The sequence below is a fragment of the Mustela nigripes genome, chromosome 12 (assembly GCF_022355385.1).
Source record: "Mustela nigripes isolate SB6536 chromosome 12, MUSNIG.SB6536, whole genome shotgun sequence".
NCBI classification, from domain to species: Eukaryota; Metazoa; Chordata; class Mammalia; order Carnivora; family Mustelidae; genus Mustela; species Mustela nigripes.
Window position 1 is genome coordinate 146,923,391 of NC_081568.1, and position 13,387 is coordinate 146,936,777.

General features: G+C 50.4%; 1 protein-coding gene across 2 annotated transcripts in view; it reads right to left on the reverse strand.

The window, feature by feature from the left end:
- The window catches only part of ADAMTS2 (ADAM metallopeptidase with thrombospondin type 1 motif 2), a 213,307-nt gene that overhangs the window by 39,484 nt on the left and 160,436 nt on the right, over nt 1-13,387 (reverse strand). For both annotated transcript variants that reach the window (XM_059416152.1, XM_059416151.1), the window contains exons 7-10: nt 7,872-7,977; nt 7,048-7,191; nt 6,483-6,615; nt 5,120-5,233 (exon numbers count right to left, since the gene is read on the reverse strand). In XM_059416152.1, coding sequence (XP_059272135.1) covers nt 5,120-5,233; nt 6,483-6,615; nt 7,048-7,191; nt 7,872-7,977 — 497 coding nt within the window. The remainder of the gene's footprint in view (nt 1-5,119; nt 5,234-6,482; nt 6,616-7,047; nt 7,192-7,871; nt 7,978-13,387) is intronic.

Sequence of the window (13,387 nt, forward strand, 5' to 3'; positions counted from 1 at the left end):
GCCGCCTTTGGGAGGTGACTGGGTCACAAGAGTAAAGCCCCTTCTAAGACTGGTGCCTTTATAAGAAGACATGAGAAAGAAGATTCTGCAACCTTCACTAGAACCCAACCATGCTGGCACCCTGACCTCAAACTCCAGCCTCCAGAACTGTGAGAAATATGTACTGCTGTTTAAGCCCCCAGTCTATGGCATTTTTGTGGCAGCAGCCCGAGCTGACTAGGACACAGAGGGAGTGAGTGCTTCTGGCATCTCTGAAGGGTGGGACTGGGACCCAACCTCTAAGCCACTGCTGGTGGAGGGAACCAAGGACCTGGAGGATAGAGGAAGCCGGAGAGTGGCCTCCTTGTCCCTGTTGGACAAATCGGTCCCAAGTCTGGAAAAAGGGAATTGGGCCCAGGACAACTCAGAACATCCCACAGGCCCGTGGTGTGAGGGACAACCTCCTCCACAGACTCAGCTGCAAACACACAGATGCAATACTCATGCTTTGTAGAAAATATGAAGTAAGACAGAAAGGGAAAATTACCCTTCATTCCACAGCTCAGAAGCCATCCTTCCAATATTTTGGTTTATTTCCTCCTGGATGACTGTGAGCACTTAACATTACCCAAACGAACAATTTCATACTCTGATACCTCAGCACTATTATTTTAAACAAATATCTTTAACGTTCTTAAAATGCTCTATAAACATATGTTTAAATGCCTACAAATATTTCATGGAACGGAAAGAGAGGCTTGAACATTTAAAAGCACAAAGTTTCTTGTCCTGAATGCATTCTAAGCCCAGGACAAGCTGACGGGGCTGCCTCTTGGGCTAAGCACCACGGAGAGCGCTTGGCAGGGGCAGAAAATTCTGCGGGGTTGCTCTCAAAGCCTGCCAGGCAGGACTGCTCAGTTTCAAGGAAGTTCCTGTTTAAACAGTGTGTCCCAAGCAGGGACCACAGGCCAGAAGCCTGAGCTGTGAGGGCCAATGAGCTGGACATTTAGGTGACTTGCTGGAGGCAGAAAAGATGGCTCAAGGTCCCACCTGAAGAAGGAGACCCAGGGCTCCAACTTCCAGGCCGAGATCCTGGGCTATCCCTGTCACTATGCCTGCCCGCCCCTTCTCAGTTCTTCAGGGAAACAGGAAGCTTGACACAGGAGCACCGGGGCCTTTCCACTGGGCCTGTGTCTCTGAAACAGAATTCATGAAAACTGGAAGTGGGTGTCACTTCCCCAAGATGCTGCATGCTAATGTGAGAGCACATGGAGGACTCTTTCCTGCCCACAGACACACTAAGGCAAAAGCCATCTTTGACCCCCCTCCTTGGGCCAGCATGTCACCCTCTGCCCTGACCCTGGCTCACGCAGGGATGGCAAGGTGAGCCCACCAGCCTGGCCTGCAGGGCAGAGATACCTGGGAGCACCCTCTGTGCTGGGCCTGACCCTGCTCTAACCTATCCAGGGCATGCCTGTTGCCAGCACCCTGAACAGGTGGGACAGGAGCAGACTATCACCAGGGCCTCCTAGGGAGCCATGTGGAATCACCCAGTTTTTTGTTTTCTGGATTTGGACCCTAAAGGACTACCCCTCCCAGGATTAGCCAATTTCTAGAGACAGTAAACAACTCATGCAATTGTGTGACTTTTAAATGCAAACCAACCAACCCAGGGGTTACAATCCAAACACATCCTCTTGTCACCCCAGGGGCAGGTACCAGATGACTAAGGGCTTGAGCCCAGAGCCCACTGACATCATTCACACTGGTCAAACTGAAGCCTGCTTACCCTGCCTCACCCCTCCCTTTCTACAGAAACCACAGTTACCCCCCATCCTTCGCCTCCTGACCCACCCTGGTGCTTCCATGCACGGCTCCCTGCAGTCCTTCCTTCTGGGATCTGTGAGATACAAACTCTTCCACTGGTAATCATCTTCCAGTCTATTGGCCTCACCCCACCATTTATACTAACATGCCGTATTTTAAAACACCACCCTTCCCCATGTCATCTGCCCTCCCGGGCTTTCCTCACCAGGTTCCCGCTCTATATGACCTTCCACCTGGACTGCTTGGCTCACTTTCCCCTACTGCTGGGCTTCAAGTGGTGGTTGGTGACAGGGAAGCCTCTCTGAGCTTCCTGACAGGCCGCTCCTGGGCCCTGTTCTCCCTACCTGTCACAGCCACCTCTTACAGCTCATGGCCGACTCCCATGGATGGTGAGGTCTGAAGGAGGCAGAGGGGGCTGATACATGCAATGGATGTGAATGAATGAATGAATGTGGACCTGAGGTGACCAGGCAGCCAGATGCACAGGCCCACTGCCTGATGTGCAGGCCCCGTGGGCCCCTTTGCCCAAGGGCAACACGCTCACCTCTCCCCTCTCAGCCAAGCCCACCTCTTGACTCTGTGGGAGAGCTGTGCACCACTGGCTCTTGCTCCTTACCACCCTAATCCCCTCTGCTTCATCTCTCTGAGGCCGGGGGCCCTGAATCCCAAGAGTGCTACTGACACCCACGGCCACCTACCTGGCCCCCACAGTGTCCAAACCCAGGGCAGACTGTGAATGAGCTGTGAAACCAAAAGTTGGAAGGTGGGTGGCTCTTATGCTCTCTCCAAGTCATCCCTGTGTGTGGAATATAGATCTAGATTGTTCTATCTCTGGGAAACGGTGGGTATGGCAACCTGAGTAAGCAGGGGCACAGTCTGGCCGTGGAGGCCAAGGGGGAACAATATGCTTGGGAGTTGCTGCGGGACAGTGTGCACAGTGAGGATCCCAGGCAGCCACAGTGTGTCCCGAGGCTGAGCTCTGGCACCCCCTGCCCGGGGCTGGAGCCCCCAGAGGGACAGCTGAAATCTTCATCGCCCTCAACCCTGAGATGTCCTGCTATTTCTCCAACCCAGTCAACCTCCTCCTGCTCCTGCCTCACTCCCCTCTCTCCCTGCCCCTGTGGCTTTTCTTGCAGGGAAGGGAAAGGTAAGGGAAGGCTGCCTTCCAAATACAAAACTGCACGTAGTAATGAGTAACATATTGAAAAATACAAACACACACAGGCAGAGGAGCCTGATAGGCCCCCCAGAAGGCACCCCTGCCTCTTCCTCTGCGCCTCCACCCACAGCCTCACACATCAAGAATTCCTGATCTGGGTCAGTTTGTGCCCTGTGCTCTGGTGAGCCAAGGCAGGCTGAGCCCAGCCCCAGCTCTGCCCCCAACACACCCAGCACAGCTCTGTTTTTTTAAACAAATAAAATGTAATTGTCTGTACTGGACTAAAATGAATGAAGGGCAATGGCCAGGTTAGTGGTTTCTGAGAGGAGAAGCACTTTGGCCACCTCTGTGCATCTTCTTCACCAAAGCCTCCCCTTGCCCCACAAGAGAAGGGGAGCCAAATGGCCAGAAGCGCAAGCATTCCCTGGCCCAGCTTCTCCCAGCGGCTGGGGCTTCTGTGGGGAAAAGCCAGCCCTGCAAACCCGGGCGAGCATGCCTGTGCAGGGCCGGCTCCCACTCCATCCATGTTCTCTCTGTGCAGGGTGGGATGGAAGAAAGCGAGGATGAGGGAGGGGTAGGAAGCCCTACTGAGCTGGACTCAGCCCCCAGACCAGTGTTTACTGAGCTCATCACAGGGGTTGTGGCAAATGCGTCTAGGCCCCCACTCCCTCCACTGAGCTCCTGTGGGGAGGAGGGCTACATGGTCAGTTCTGGCTTTGTGAGGTCCCTGGCATATTATTAAAACAACATCCCACCTCCAACTTCTAACAGTTCATGGGGTGGGGGGCATAGCTCAATCACCTGGGCGCACCCTTAAAAATACCTGTTCCCAGATCTTCAACAGAAATCCGTACACAAATGTGCATAGCAGCACTACTCACAATACTAAAAGGGGGGAAATAATCCAAATGTCTGACAGATGAGTGGGTAAACAAAGTATGGTCTAGTCCTGGAGCGGAGTGCTACAGTACAAATGAACCTTAAAAGCAGCCAGGTGTGATTCTGCTTCTATGGGATTCCAGAAATGGCAAATCCACAGGGATGGAAGGCAGACCAGCAGTTGCTGGGGGCTGGAGACAGGAGGGAAATGGGGAGTGACGGCTTAATGAGGTCTCCTTTTGGCGTGATGAAGAAGTTCTGCAACTATATAGTAACAGCTGTAGGGCACCGCAAATGTACTAAAAAGCCACTTACTTGTATACCGTGGTTAAAATGGCATTTTGCCATAATTTATAAAACAAACAAACAAACAAAAAAACCAAAAGCCAGCACAATCCCCGATCCTTACCTCAAACCAAAACCTGCAGAGGTGAGTCTGGGTATCTGTATCTTTAAGAAGGTGTACCAGGAACTAAAATTAGCCAGAATTTAAGAACTACATTGAAGCAGCTCAGGCGCAGGTGACTGGGGGCCTTTGCAGGCCTGATATTGGGGCCTGTGAGCTGGAGCAAACACCCCACTCCTCACCCTGCCAGGTGCACGGGGCTGCCTGTGACCCGGGCTGCCGTGACCCGGGCTTAGGCTCATCGGCATAAGCCAGCCCACAGTGGGTGATTAGCTAATGAGCAGGCACGTGCTTTCATCTGAGCCTATGAGAATCAAGCCCAGAGTTTTGGCCAAAGGACACCATGAGAAAAGCCCATCTCCTCTCAAATCGCTGGACAGTGGGAAGTGGGCCTGGGGGGCTGGCAGGTGCTGGGAGCAGCCACAGAGCTGTCTCAAGGAACAAGTATGCTTTCTAGGGGGGCACACATGGAGGCCCCAAGAATGGACAGGCTAAGCCTGATGCTGAGCCTCAGAACCCAGTGGCCAACAGCCCCCAGTGCTGGCCTTAAAGTGAGGTGACTCAGACACTCACAGTGTCCACTGGGGGACAGAAGGCTGCTCCTCAGAGGAGGGGATTCCCAAGTTGCAGGGGGAGGGCAGTGCTTGAAACACAGAGACACCATGTCTTTGGAACATCAGGTTTAGTCCAATAGAGAACTAGTGCATTGGAAGTAGAAGGCACAGAAACTCTGGAATGTCTCGTGAGGAGAGTTACTAGAAAGGAGGCAGGGGTCCCCTGAGAAGGCCTCAGACTCCTCCCCACCCATGCAGCACTGCCCATCCCGAGATCTGTGCATATCACACTGCCTGCCCTCTGCTCCGACTCACCTTGCCGGGTGCACACATGGTCCCATCCAGGGGGGGCCCCTTCTTGGTCTTGCAAAAGTAGGGGTTGTCAGGGTGGCTACACCACAGCTGCTTGCAGGGGTCGAAGGTCCGGAACTGGAAGAGAGCACTGCAGCTCACCCAGTTGCCTCCCATTGGAAGGCCCCCCCCGGGGACCCACCCTTGTCCCCCAGGGTCCTCTTGGACACAGGCACAGCTTGGCTTCCCCACACAGGCCTGTGTGGTGCCCTGGTCCCCATGTGACTCTGAGGCCGTGAGGACCTCCAGAACGCAGTGGCTGTTCTCCCCACCTCAGCCTCCAGGCTTTGGCCTGCCTGGAGAGACAGCTGGGAGCCAGTGTACCTAGCAGAAAGGCTGGGTGGGCATCCCTCTGGGCCAGGTAGGAGTGGCTGGGAGGGGCTGTCACTGCAGGGCCCCACGGGCACCTACTGTACCTCTGCTGAGGACTTTACCTCCTGAAGCCCTCCCCTCTGCCCTTCTTTTGCTTCAGTCTTGGCCTCTGCTCCCTGTACCCCCCAGTCACCTCTATTCTGGCCTTTCTCCCTTCTGTTCCCATATCCTTTCCTCCAGGATGTCCCTGAGGGATCCAGCTGAAACTCAGACCTGGCCATGCCATTCCCCACTTGAAACATTTCTAGAGCTCCCTGTTGCAATGAGAATCAAGCCCACCAAGCTCTTTAGGCAGCCATGCAAGAGCTTAGACCACCTGCATTAGGGGTTGCTTGCTCTGTGGTCTTAGGCACGTTACTGAAGTGCTCAGTCCCCTCATCTCTAAAATGGGAATACTTCACTTCCTTCCTTCCTATGGCTAAGAGGAGCATTAGGTCAGATGCTAACGGACACTAATGCTCTTGCCACACTGCATTGGACAGGATGGGACCCATCAGCAGATACAGTCCATTCTGATGAGTGGGATTCCTGCTGCTGACTCTGCCCTGGCGCCAGACCCCAGTAACAACTGGTTGTTCCTCTGTCTGCTATGTGCCCATACCTCTAGACCTCTGCACATGATTCCTGCCTTCTGGAATGTCCTCTCCTCCTACATAGCCTTTACACCTCACTTCTTTCTCAGGGAAGCCCTCTGAATGCTGCAGGCAACACAGGGCCTCACCAGCTCCCCGACCCCCCATCCCTTGCAGATCCCCTGGCCAGTCACCAGGACCATGTCTGGCCTGGCCGGGTAGGCACTGGTGCCGAGCAGGTGAGGGCCTGTGGGTGCAGAGGGAGAGGCTGCCGTTCTGGAAGCTAGCTCTGCCCTGTCCTCAGGAGCCACCCCAACACCAGTCACCTCCTAAGAAGCAAGCCCAGATGGGGCAGGAGCACCCAGGGGTGCTCGGACACTCACCGCCGTGCACATCATGTAGCCCAGGCCGAAGTCGAAGCGGCACTGTTCATTCATGGAGTAGTGCAGCCCTGGGAGCTGAGGCAGCGCCGGCCAATCATGGGCAAAGGGGTCGTCCCGCAGGCAATCATAGGAGCTGTGAGGGACACGTGGCCACCACAAGCAGCCTTCAGCAGGGAGTGGCCAACTGCAAGGCAGTTGCAGCTCCTTCTGAAGCCATGGTGGGGGCCTGTCTGCACCTCCAGCCCTCAGCCGAGCTGCCTCAGTGTCCCCGCTATATCTTGTATTGATGTAAGTTCCCCGGGCATCCCATTAAAGGTACAGCTGGTGTGCCCACCTTCCATTCAAGGCTGCAGCCCCAGACAGTGGGACCTCCTCCACCACGCACACACTCATCTGCGCTGCTCTCCCTTCCCTCCCCTGTACCTCAGGCTGCAGGACTGAAGTCTGAGGCCTAGGGCTGGGCCCAGGCCCATGGCGGAGCTTGGGGCATCCATCCTCCTAGAGCTGAGCCCAGGGCTTCGGGTCGTGCTGCTGGCACTGAGGGGTGGGGGGTAGGGGTACTCACTGCAGGTAGCGGCTCAGCTCCTGCTGGCTGCAGCGGGACCAGTGGAAGCGGTGGAAGGCGGCCTGCACCAGGGGCGCCATGATGCTGCCCAGCCGCACCTCGTCGCCACAGCGGTTGCCCTGCCCGTCGTGCTCCATGCCCAGCCTGTGCAGGGAGGCAAGGCCGCCTCATTGGACCCTCCCTGGGCTGCACTGACCGGGCAGCTGGGGGTGGGGTGCCCCAGACCCTCCCAGCGGCTCCCCAGGGCTTTTGGTTGCCTGCCCGGAAGACAGGTTTTCCACCAGCTGGATTCTTAACGCCAGGGGCACCTGGGAATCTGGGTCCAGAGGCCGCCCCTCGGCACCCTGCCCGCCAGGGGTCGCTGTTTCACGAGCAGGCAGCAGAGGCGGGGGCATCCGCAGCTGGAGCCTCCACACACTCAAGCAGTGTGGGCTGACATCTCTGCACCGACCCCGCAGCCCTGCCTTGCGAAAATTCAGAGGGTGCCTGGGGGCTGCACACCTGGAGGAGTCGTGGCTTCCCTGCCTCTAGCTCTAATTCTGCGCAGGGCTCCCTCAGAGCCCCACTTATTGGCGTGTAAAATGGGGTAAAGAGGCATCCTGCCCAGGGGCTTGCATGGCATGATGCCTGGAAGGCCCCTAGCACCCGCTTGGCCCTTTGATTTGTTCCTTCAGCAGAACGTGGGCCTCAGGCCTGGCCTGTGCCATGCTGGGGTTGGGACTTTACTCCCCAGGTGCTTTGCACACAGGGCATCCCCTGCCCCCACCCCAGGGCAGAGAGGGTCCCGATTTTCCCCACACAACAAGGACAGCGAAGCCACTTACACGTGGCCGGTCTCGTGGGCCACCACAAATGCTGAGGAGAAGCCATCCTCGTGGTTCAGAGTGCAGCTGCGGACAGGGTGGCACATCCCAGTGACAGGAGCATAGCCTGGGAGGAGACAAAGGGCGGCTCTAGCTCTGGGCCTGAATCAGAGGGGCTCTGGCCCCAATGCCCCCCACCATCCCCAGAGCAAATGAGCCAAACCAACTGCACCCCGCTGGCACAGTTCAGTGACATGCACTCCAGGCAGCCAGCCTCCGCCCTGCCCGTCTATGTCCACACTGCAGCCGGGGTCAGTTTCCCAGGTACAGGTCTTGGGTGCTAGAACTTCCTGTGCTAGAACTACCTTGGCAGCTTCTTGCCTGCTGTTCTCTTTCCTGCCCTCTCACATCTTCCAGCCTTGCTGAATGACCTTCTGGCCCCCCAGAAACATATGCCTTCCATACACCCTCCCACTGCTGTAGGAACACTGCTCTCTGAGCCCACTACCCCTCTGGAGGGTCGTCCCTGGGTTCCCTGTGGCTTCCCCAGGTCCTATGAGATGACAGCTAGACCCATTTCCATAGCACACACAGGGAGGAGTCAGGGCAAACCCCTGAAGCTGCTCAAGGGCAGAGACCAGGGCCGAGAGCCAGCAGGTCACCCTGCCCTGCTGTCATGCAGCCAGGACCAGCTGAGAGGACAGAGGAGTAGACCAGCTGCAGACAAGGCCCTCCGAGCTCTCAGTCAGAGAACCTGCACTCTGGCTGAGGAAAGTATGAGCCATGTTCCTTCTGATGGGTTCCCCTCTTCCAGGGGTCTGTGGGGAAGGAGCCGGATGCCCAAGGGTTCCCCTGCCCTCAGCCAGACCAGCCTCATCCCCATTCATGTGGCTTAGAAGGAGCCACTGAATTCATAGGTAATAGTGAGGGGACCAAGGAGAGGACTGAGGACTGAGCTAGAACAGCCCAAGCAGTGGTAGAAGGCCTACAGGTGGTCGGCCTATGGAACAGGTGAATCCCCTGGGTGAGCTGAATCTGATCTGAAGGTGGATTGTTCTTCAGATATCTCCAGGGAAGCCTTAGAGGACAGCATTCCCATGGGTGATGGGGGGGGGGGTTCAGGGGGCCATGATCCTGAGACCGCACCTACCACTGGGGAAAACCACAGAATGGGGGCCTAGCCACGTGCCCCTGGACAAGACAGAGAAGTGTGTACAGAGCTGTGTATGCAGAGTGCATGCTGAGACACGACCTAGAGGCCCACCAAGCAAGGAGCCTCTGCCCTTGGAACTCTGACCTAGCCTCACTTCTCACAGACCCCACGGGGAGATCCCAAGGCAATTTGTTAAAGAGTCGAGAAGAAAGGAAGGAGGGCCTGATGACCCAGGGTGTGCTGCTGGCGTTATTCTTGTCTGTAAAAGCACCGTAATGGAACCACTGTCCTTTCTATGATTTTCCTTGTCATAAACAGGAAAATCTGTATCTTAAAATAATTTTTGCTCTGCAGATTTTAAGATGATTACTCTGGAATCAGTGTCCCAGAGCCAAACTTTGAGATCTTCTCTTTGTTATATGCAAAGCCTGCATGTGCTTATTCACACTACCGAGCATATTACATGGGTCTTTATGATCTGAAGGTTTGCAAAAGTGTCTTTATGTTTTTCTTCATACCTTTCCTGCTTATTTTATTTTGCTATTGCTCCTTTTTTTTTCTGGAAATCTTACTAGAAAGATATCATACCTCTTGGGTTGAGCCTCTTTGTCTTCGTTCTATTTTAATCTTTTTGGATGCCCTTGACTTTTTTTTTTTTTTAAAGATTATTTATTTATTTATTTATTTAGAGAGCATGCACAAGCCAGGGAGGAGCAAAAGGAGAGGGAGAGAGAGAGAGAGAGAGTCTCAAGCAGACTCCGTGCTGAATGTAGTGCTTGATCTCACAACCCTGAGATCAGGACTTGAGCTGAAATCAAGAGTTGGACACTTAACCAACTGAGCCACCCAGGCGCCCCTGCCCTTGACTTTTTATTTCAGCTTCTGAATTTTCAACCTTACCCACTATATCTTTAGTTTCATAAAAATTATTTGCTGCTCTCTAATTCTTCCTAGCAACCTGTGCTAGGTTTATGGAATGTATATTCTCAACTATTCTGGGAACTACTACTTTTTTAAAAAAAATTCTTCCTCAGATTCCAAATTATCTCTCTCTCCTCCAGAGTCAGTTCTCCAATTCTGTTTCGCATCTTGGTTGACTTTTTCAAGGTGTAAGTTTAAATAAATTTAAAAAAAGGCCTGGCCATCCTTAGTTGTGCTTTCACATTTTGAAACAGGAGGAACTCACCTGCTATAGAGGTTATGATGGTTTCTCTCCCTGTGGAACAGTTATGCTCCCCTTAGAGCTCTCACCTGGACAAAAGTGCTGACAGAGTGCACTATTTGTCACTGGGCTTCCTTCTGTGACAGGGAACTAGCAGCCCCTCCGAATGAAGAGGCACCAACACCAACCAGGAGCCTTACTCTGAGCTCGGTGGGATCTGGAGTCCCACTCCATGTTCCCACCTGAATCCTATTCTGGCACCAATCTGTGTGGCAAAAGGGGAAGCTGTAGTGCCAGAGAGATGTTTTGTTAACAAACTCGTCTGGGCTCTGGTCAGGGTCACTTGGGAAGTCTCCCTAGTTACACAGATATGAGCAAGTGGGCAGCAGAAAGAAGCTAAAGGCCAAAAGAGTGGAGAAAGATGCAGTACAGGAAGTATCAAAATTCATGGAGGGAAGTGGTAGATGTAATGAGCATGTAGATTTTATATAAGTATATTTATTTTTATAAAAAGGATCACCAGAATGATCAACCAGAAACTAATAAATATGACTATCTATAGAAAATGGGAATGGGGTAAAATGGGTCCACTCTTCTGAATGTATATTTTATATGGCTTTTTGAAGTTCTTCTTTTGAAATGTGATATACATCCATAAAAATGCACAAGTCCTAGGATACAATAAATGAACCATCACAAAAGGATCACACCTGTGTGACTGTATCAGCACTGCAGAAGCCCCTTCTTGTTGTCTCCAACAACGACATCCTCTCTCAAAATAGGGGAAAATATTTGCAAGCTGTCTATCTGATAAGAGGTTAATATCCAAAATATATAAGGAACTCCCCAACTCAATACCAAAAAGACCAGCCCAAAATAAAAATGGGCAGAAGACCTAAATAGACATTCTTTCAAAGAAGACATCCAGATGGCCAAGAGGTAGAGGAAAAGATGTTCAACATCACTCACCATCAGGGAAATGCAAGTCAAAAACACAATGAGGTATCACTTCACACATGTTAGAATGGCTAGTATCAAAAAGACTAAGAGATCACAAGTGTTAGTGCAGATGTGGAGAAAATGGAACCCTTGCACATTGTTGGTGGAAAACAGTATGGAGCTTCCTTGAAAAATTTATCTACGATCCAGCAATTTTCCTTCAGGGTATTTATCTGAAGAAAACAACAACACTAACTCAAAAAGCTATCTACAGCCCCCACGTTCACTGCAGCACTATTTACAATAGCCAAGACATGGAAACAACATAAGCGTCCGTCAGTGGATGAATGGATAAAGAAGATGTGGAGTATACACACACACTGGAATATCATTCAGCCATAAAAAGGAAATTCTGCCATTCACAGCAACACAAATAGACCCTGAGGGCATTATTCTAATCGAAATAAGTTAGGCAGAGAACAACAAACACCCTGTGATCTCACTTATATGTGGAATCCAAAATATAAATCAATCAATCAATAAAAGCCAAACTCATAGATACAGAGGCAGTGGGTAGGGGATGAAGGGGGTCAAAAAGTATAAACCTCTGGTTATAACATCTGAGGATGCAATATACAGCATGGAAACAATAGCTCATAATACTGTATTGTGTATTTGAAAGTTGCTAGGAGAGTAGGTCTTAAAAGTTCTCATCACAAGAAAGAATCTTATAACAATGTGTGGTGATGGATATTAACTAGGACTACTGTGATCATTTCACAATATATATATTTATCCAATCATTATGTTGTACATCCTAAACTAATATAATGACATGTCAATTATATCTCAATAAAAAAATTAAATTAAAAAAAGAAGGGGTGTCAAGCTTCACTTCTTCCCCCCAGTTTGGATATTTGCTGGACCTGACACCATTTGTTGAAAAGACCATCTTTCCCCTCCACTTCACAATAAATTAAGTATCCATCCACAGGTGAGTTCAAGTCTGGACTCTGTGTTCTGTCCTCATGATTCATTTGCCAACCCTTGCATCAAAATACACTCTTCAACTACTGTATTTTGGGGAGCAATGAATACTTTGCTCATCTTCTCCAATCGCTCTTGACTGCTCTTGGCCCACTGCATTTCTGGAAGAACATTAGAATCAACTTGTCAATATCTCCAACTATTATGCTCCATCTGAGCTTGCTCTGGAGTGCACTTGCATTCCCTTATAGGTTGGTTTGGAGAAAATTGATTTTTTTTACAATAGTGAGTCTCCCTATCCATTAGCATGGCACGCCCCTTCCTTGATGTCATCTTTTACAACATCTGTACGTGTGTTTTACAGCTTTGGGGTCTAGATCTTGGACATCTTTTGTTAAATTTATTCCTAGGTGTTTGTATTTTTTATTCTTTTATTATTCTAAGTGGTGGTCATTTTCAAATTTTAATTTTTTGCTGTTAGAACACAGAAATTCAAATGATTTTTATATATGGACATTATATCCAGGAAATTGCTCAATAATGCTACTGACTTATTTGTAGATTCTTTTGGGTTTTCCACGTCGACAGCATATTATTTTCAAATAAGAGTTTGATTTCTTCCTTTCTGACCCTTATATTTTTATTTTTTTCTTGCCTATTTCACTGGCTGGGACCTCTGCTACAATATCGAATCCAAGTGGTGATAGCAAGTATTCTTGACCCATTCTCAGGTCTAGAGGAAATCCTTTCAACATTTCACCACTACATATGATGTTTGCTAGAGCTTTTTTTTTTTCTGCTAAGTATCCTTTATTACATTTAGAACATTTTCTTCTATTCCTAGTTTAATAAGATATTTGATCATAAATGATTATTAATTTTGTCAAATAATTTTCCTTCATCAATTGAGATGATTTCATAAGCTTTTATCCTTTGTTCTATTAATTTGGAGAATTACAATGATTGATTTTCATATGTTAAACCTTGCATTCCTAGGATAAGCCCAAATTCATTGTCACACAGTGCTTTTTACACATAGCACTGGATTTGATTTGCTATTTTGTTTGGGATTTTGTATATATACTCATGGGAGAGATAGGCCTATAAGTTTGTTTTTGTCAAGTCAATCTCAGATTTTGGTATCAATGCTAGCAGGTCTCATAAAATCAGTTGGAAAAATGTTCCTCTCTTTTCTTTCTGTGAGAAATTGTATATGATTGGTATTATTCTTCGTTAAAAATTAGGAAAAGTTCTCTGGTGAAACCATCAAGTCCTGGAGCTTACTTTGAAGGGAGG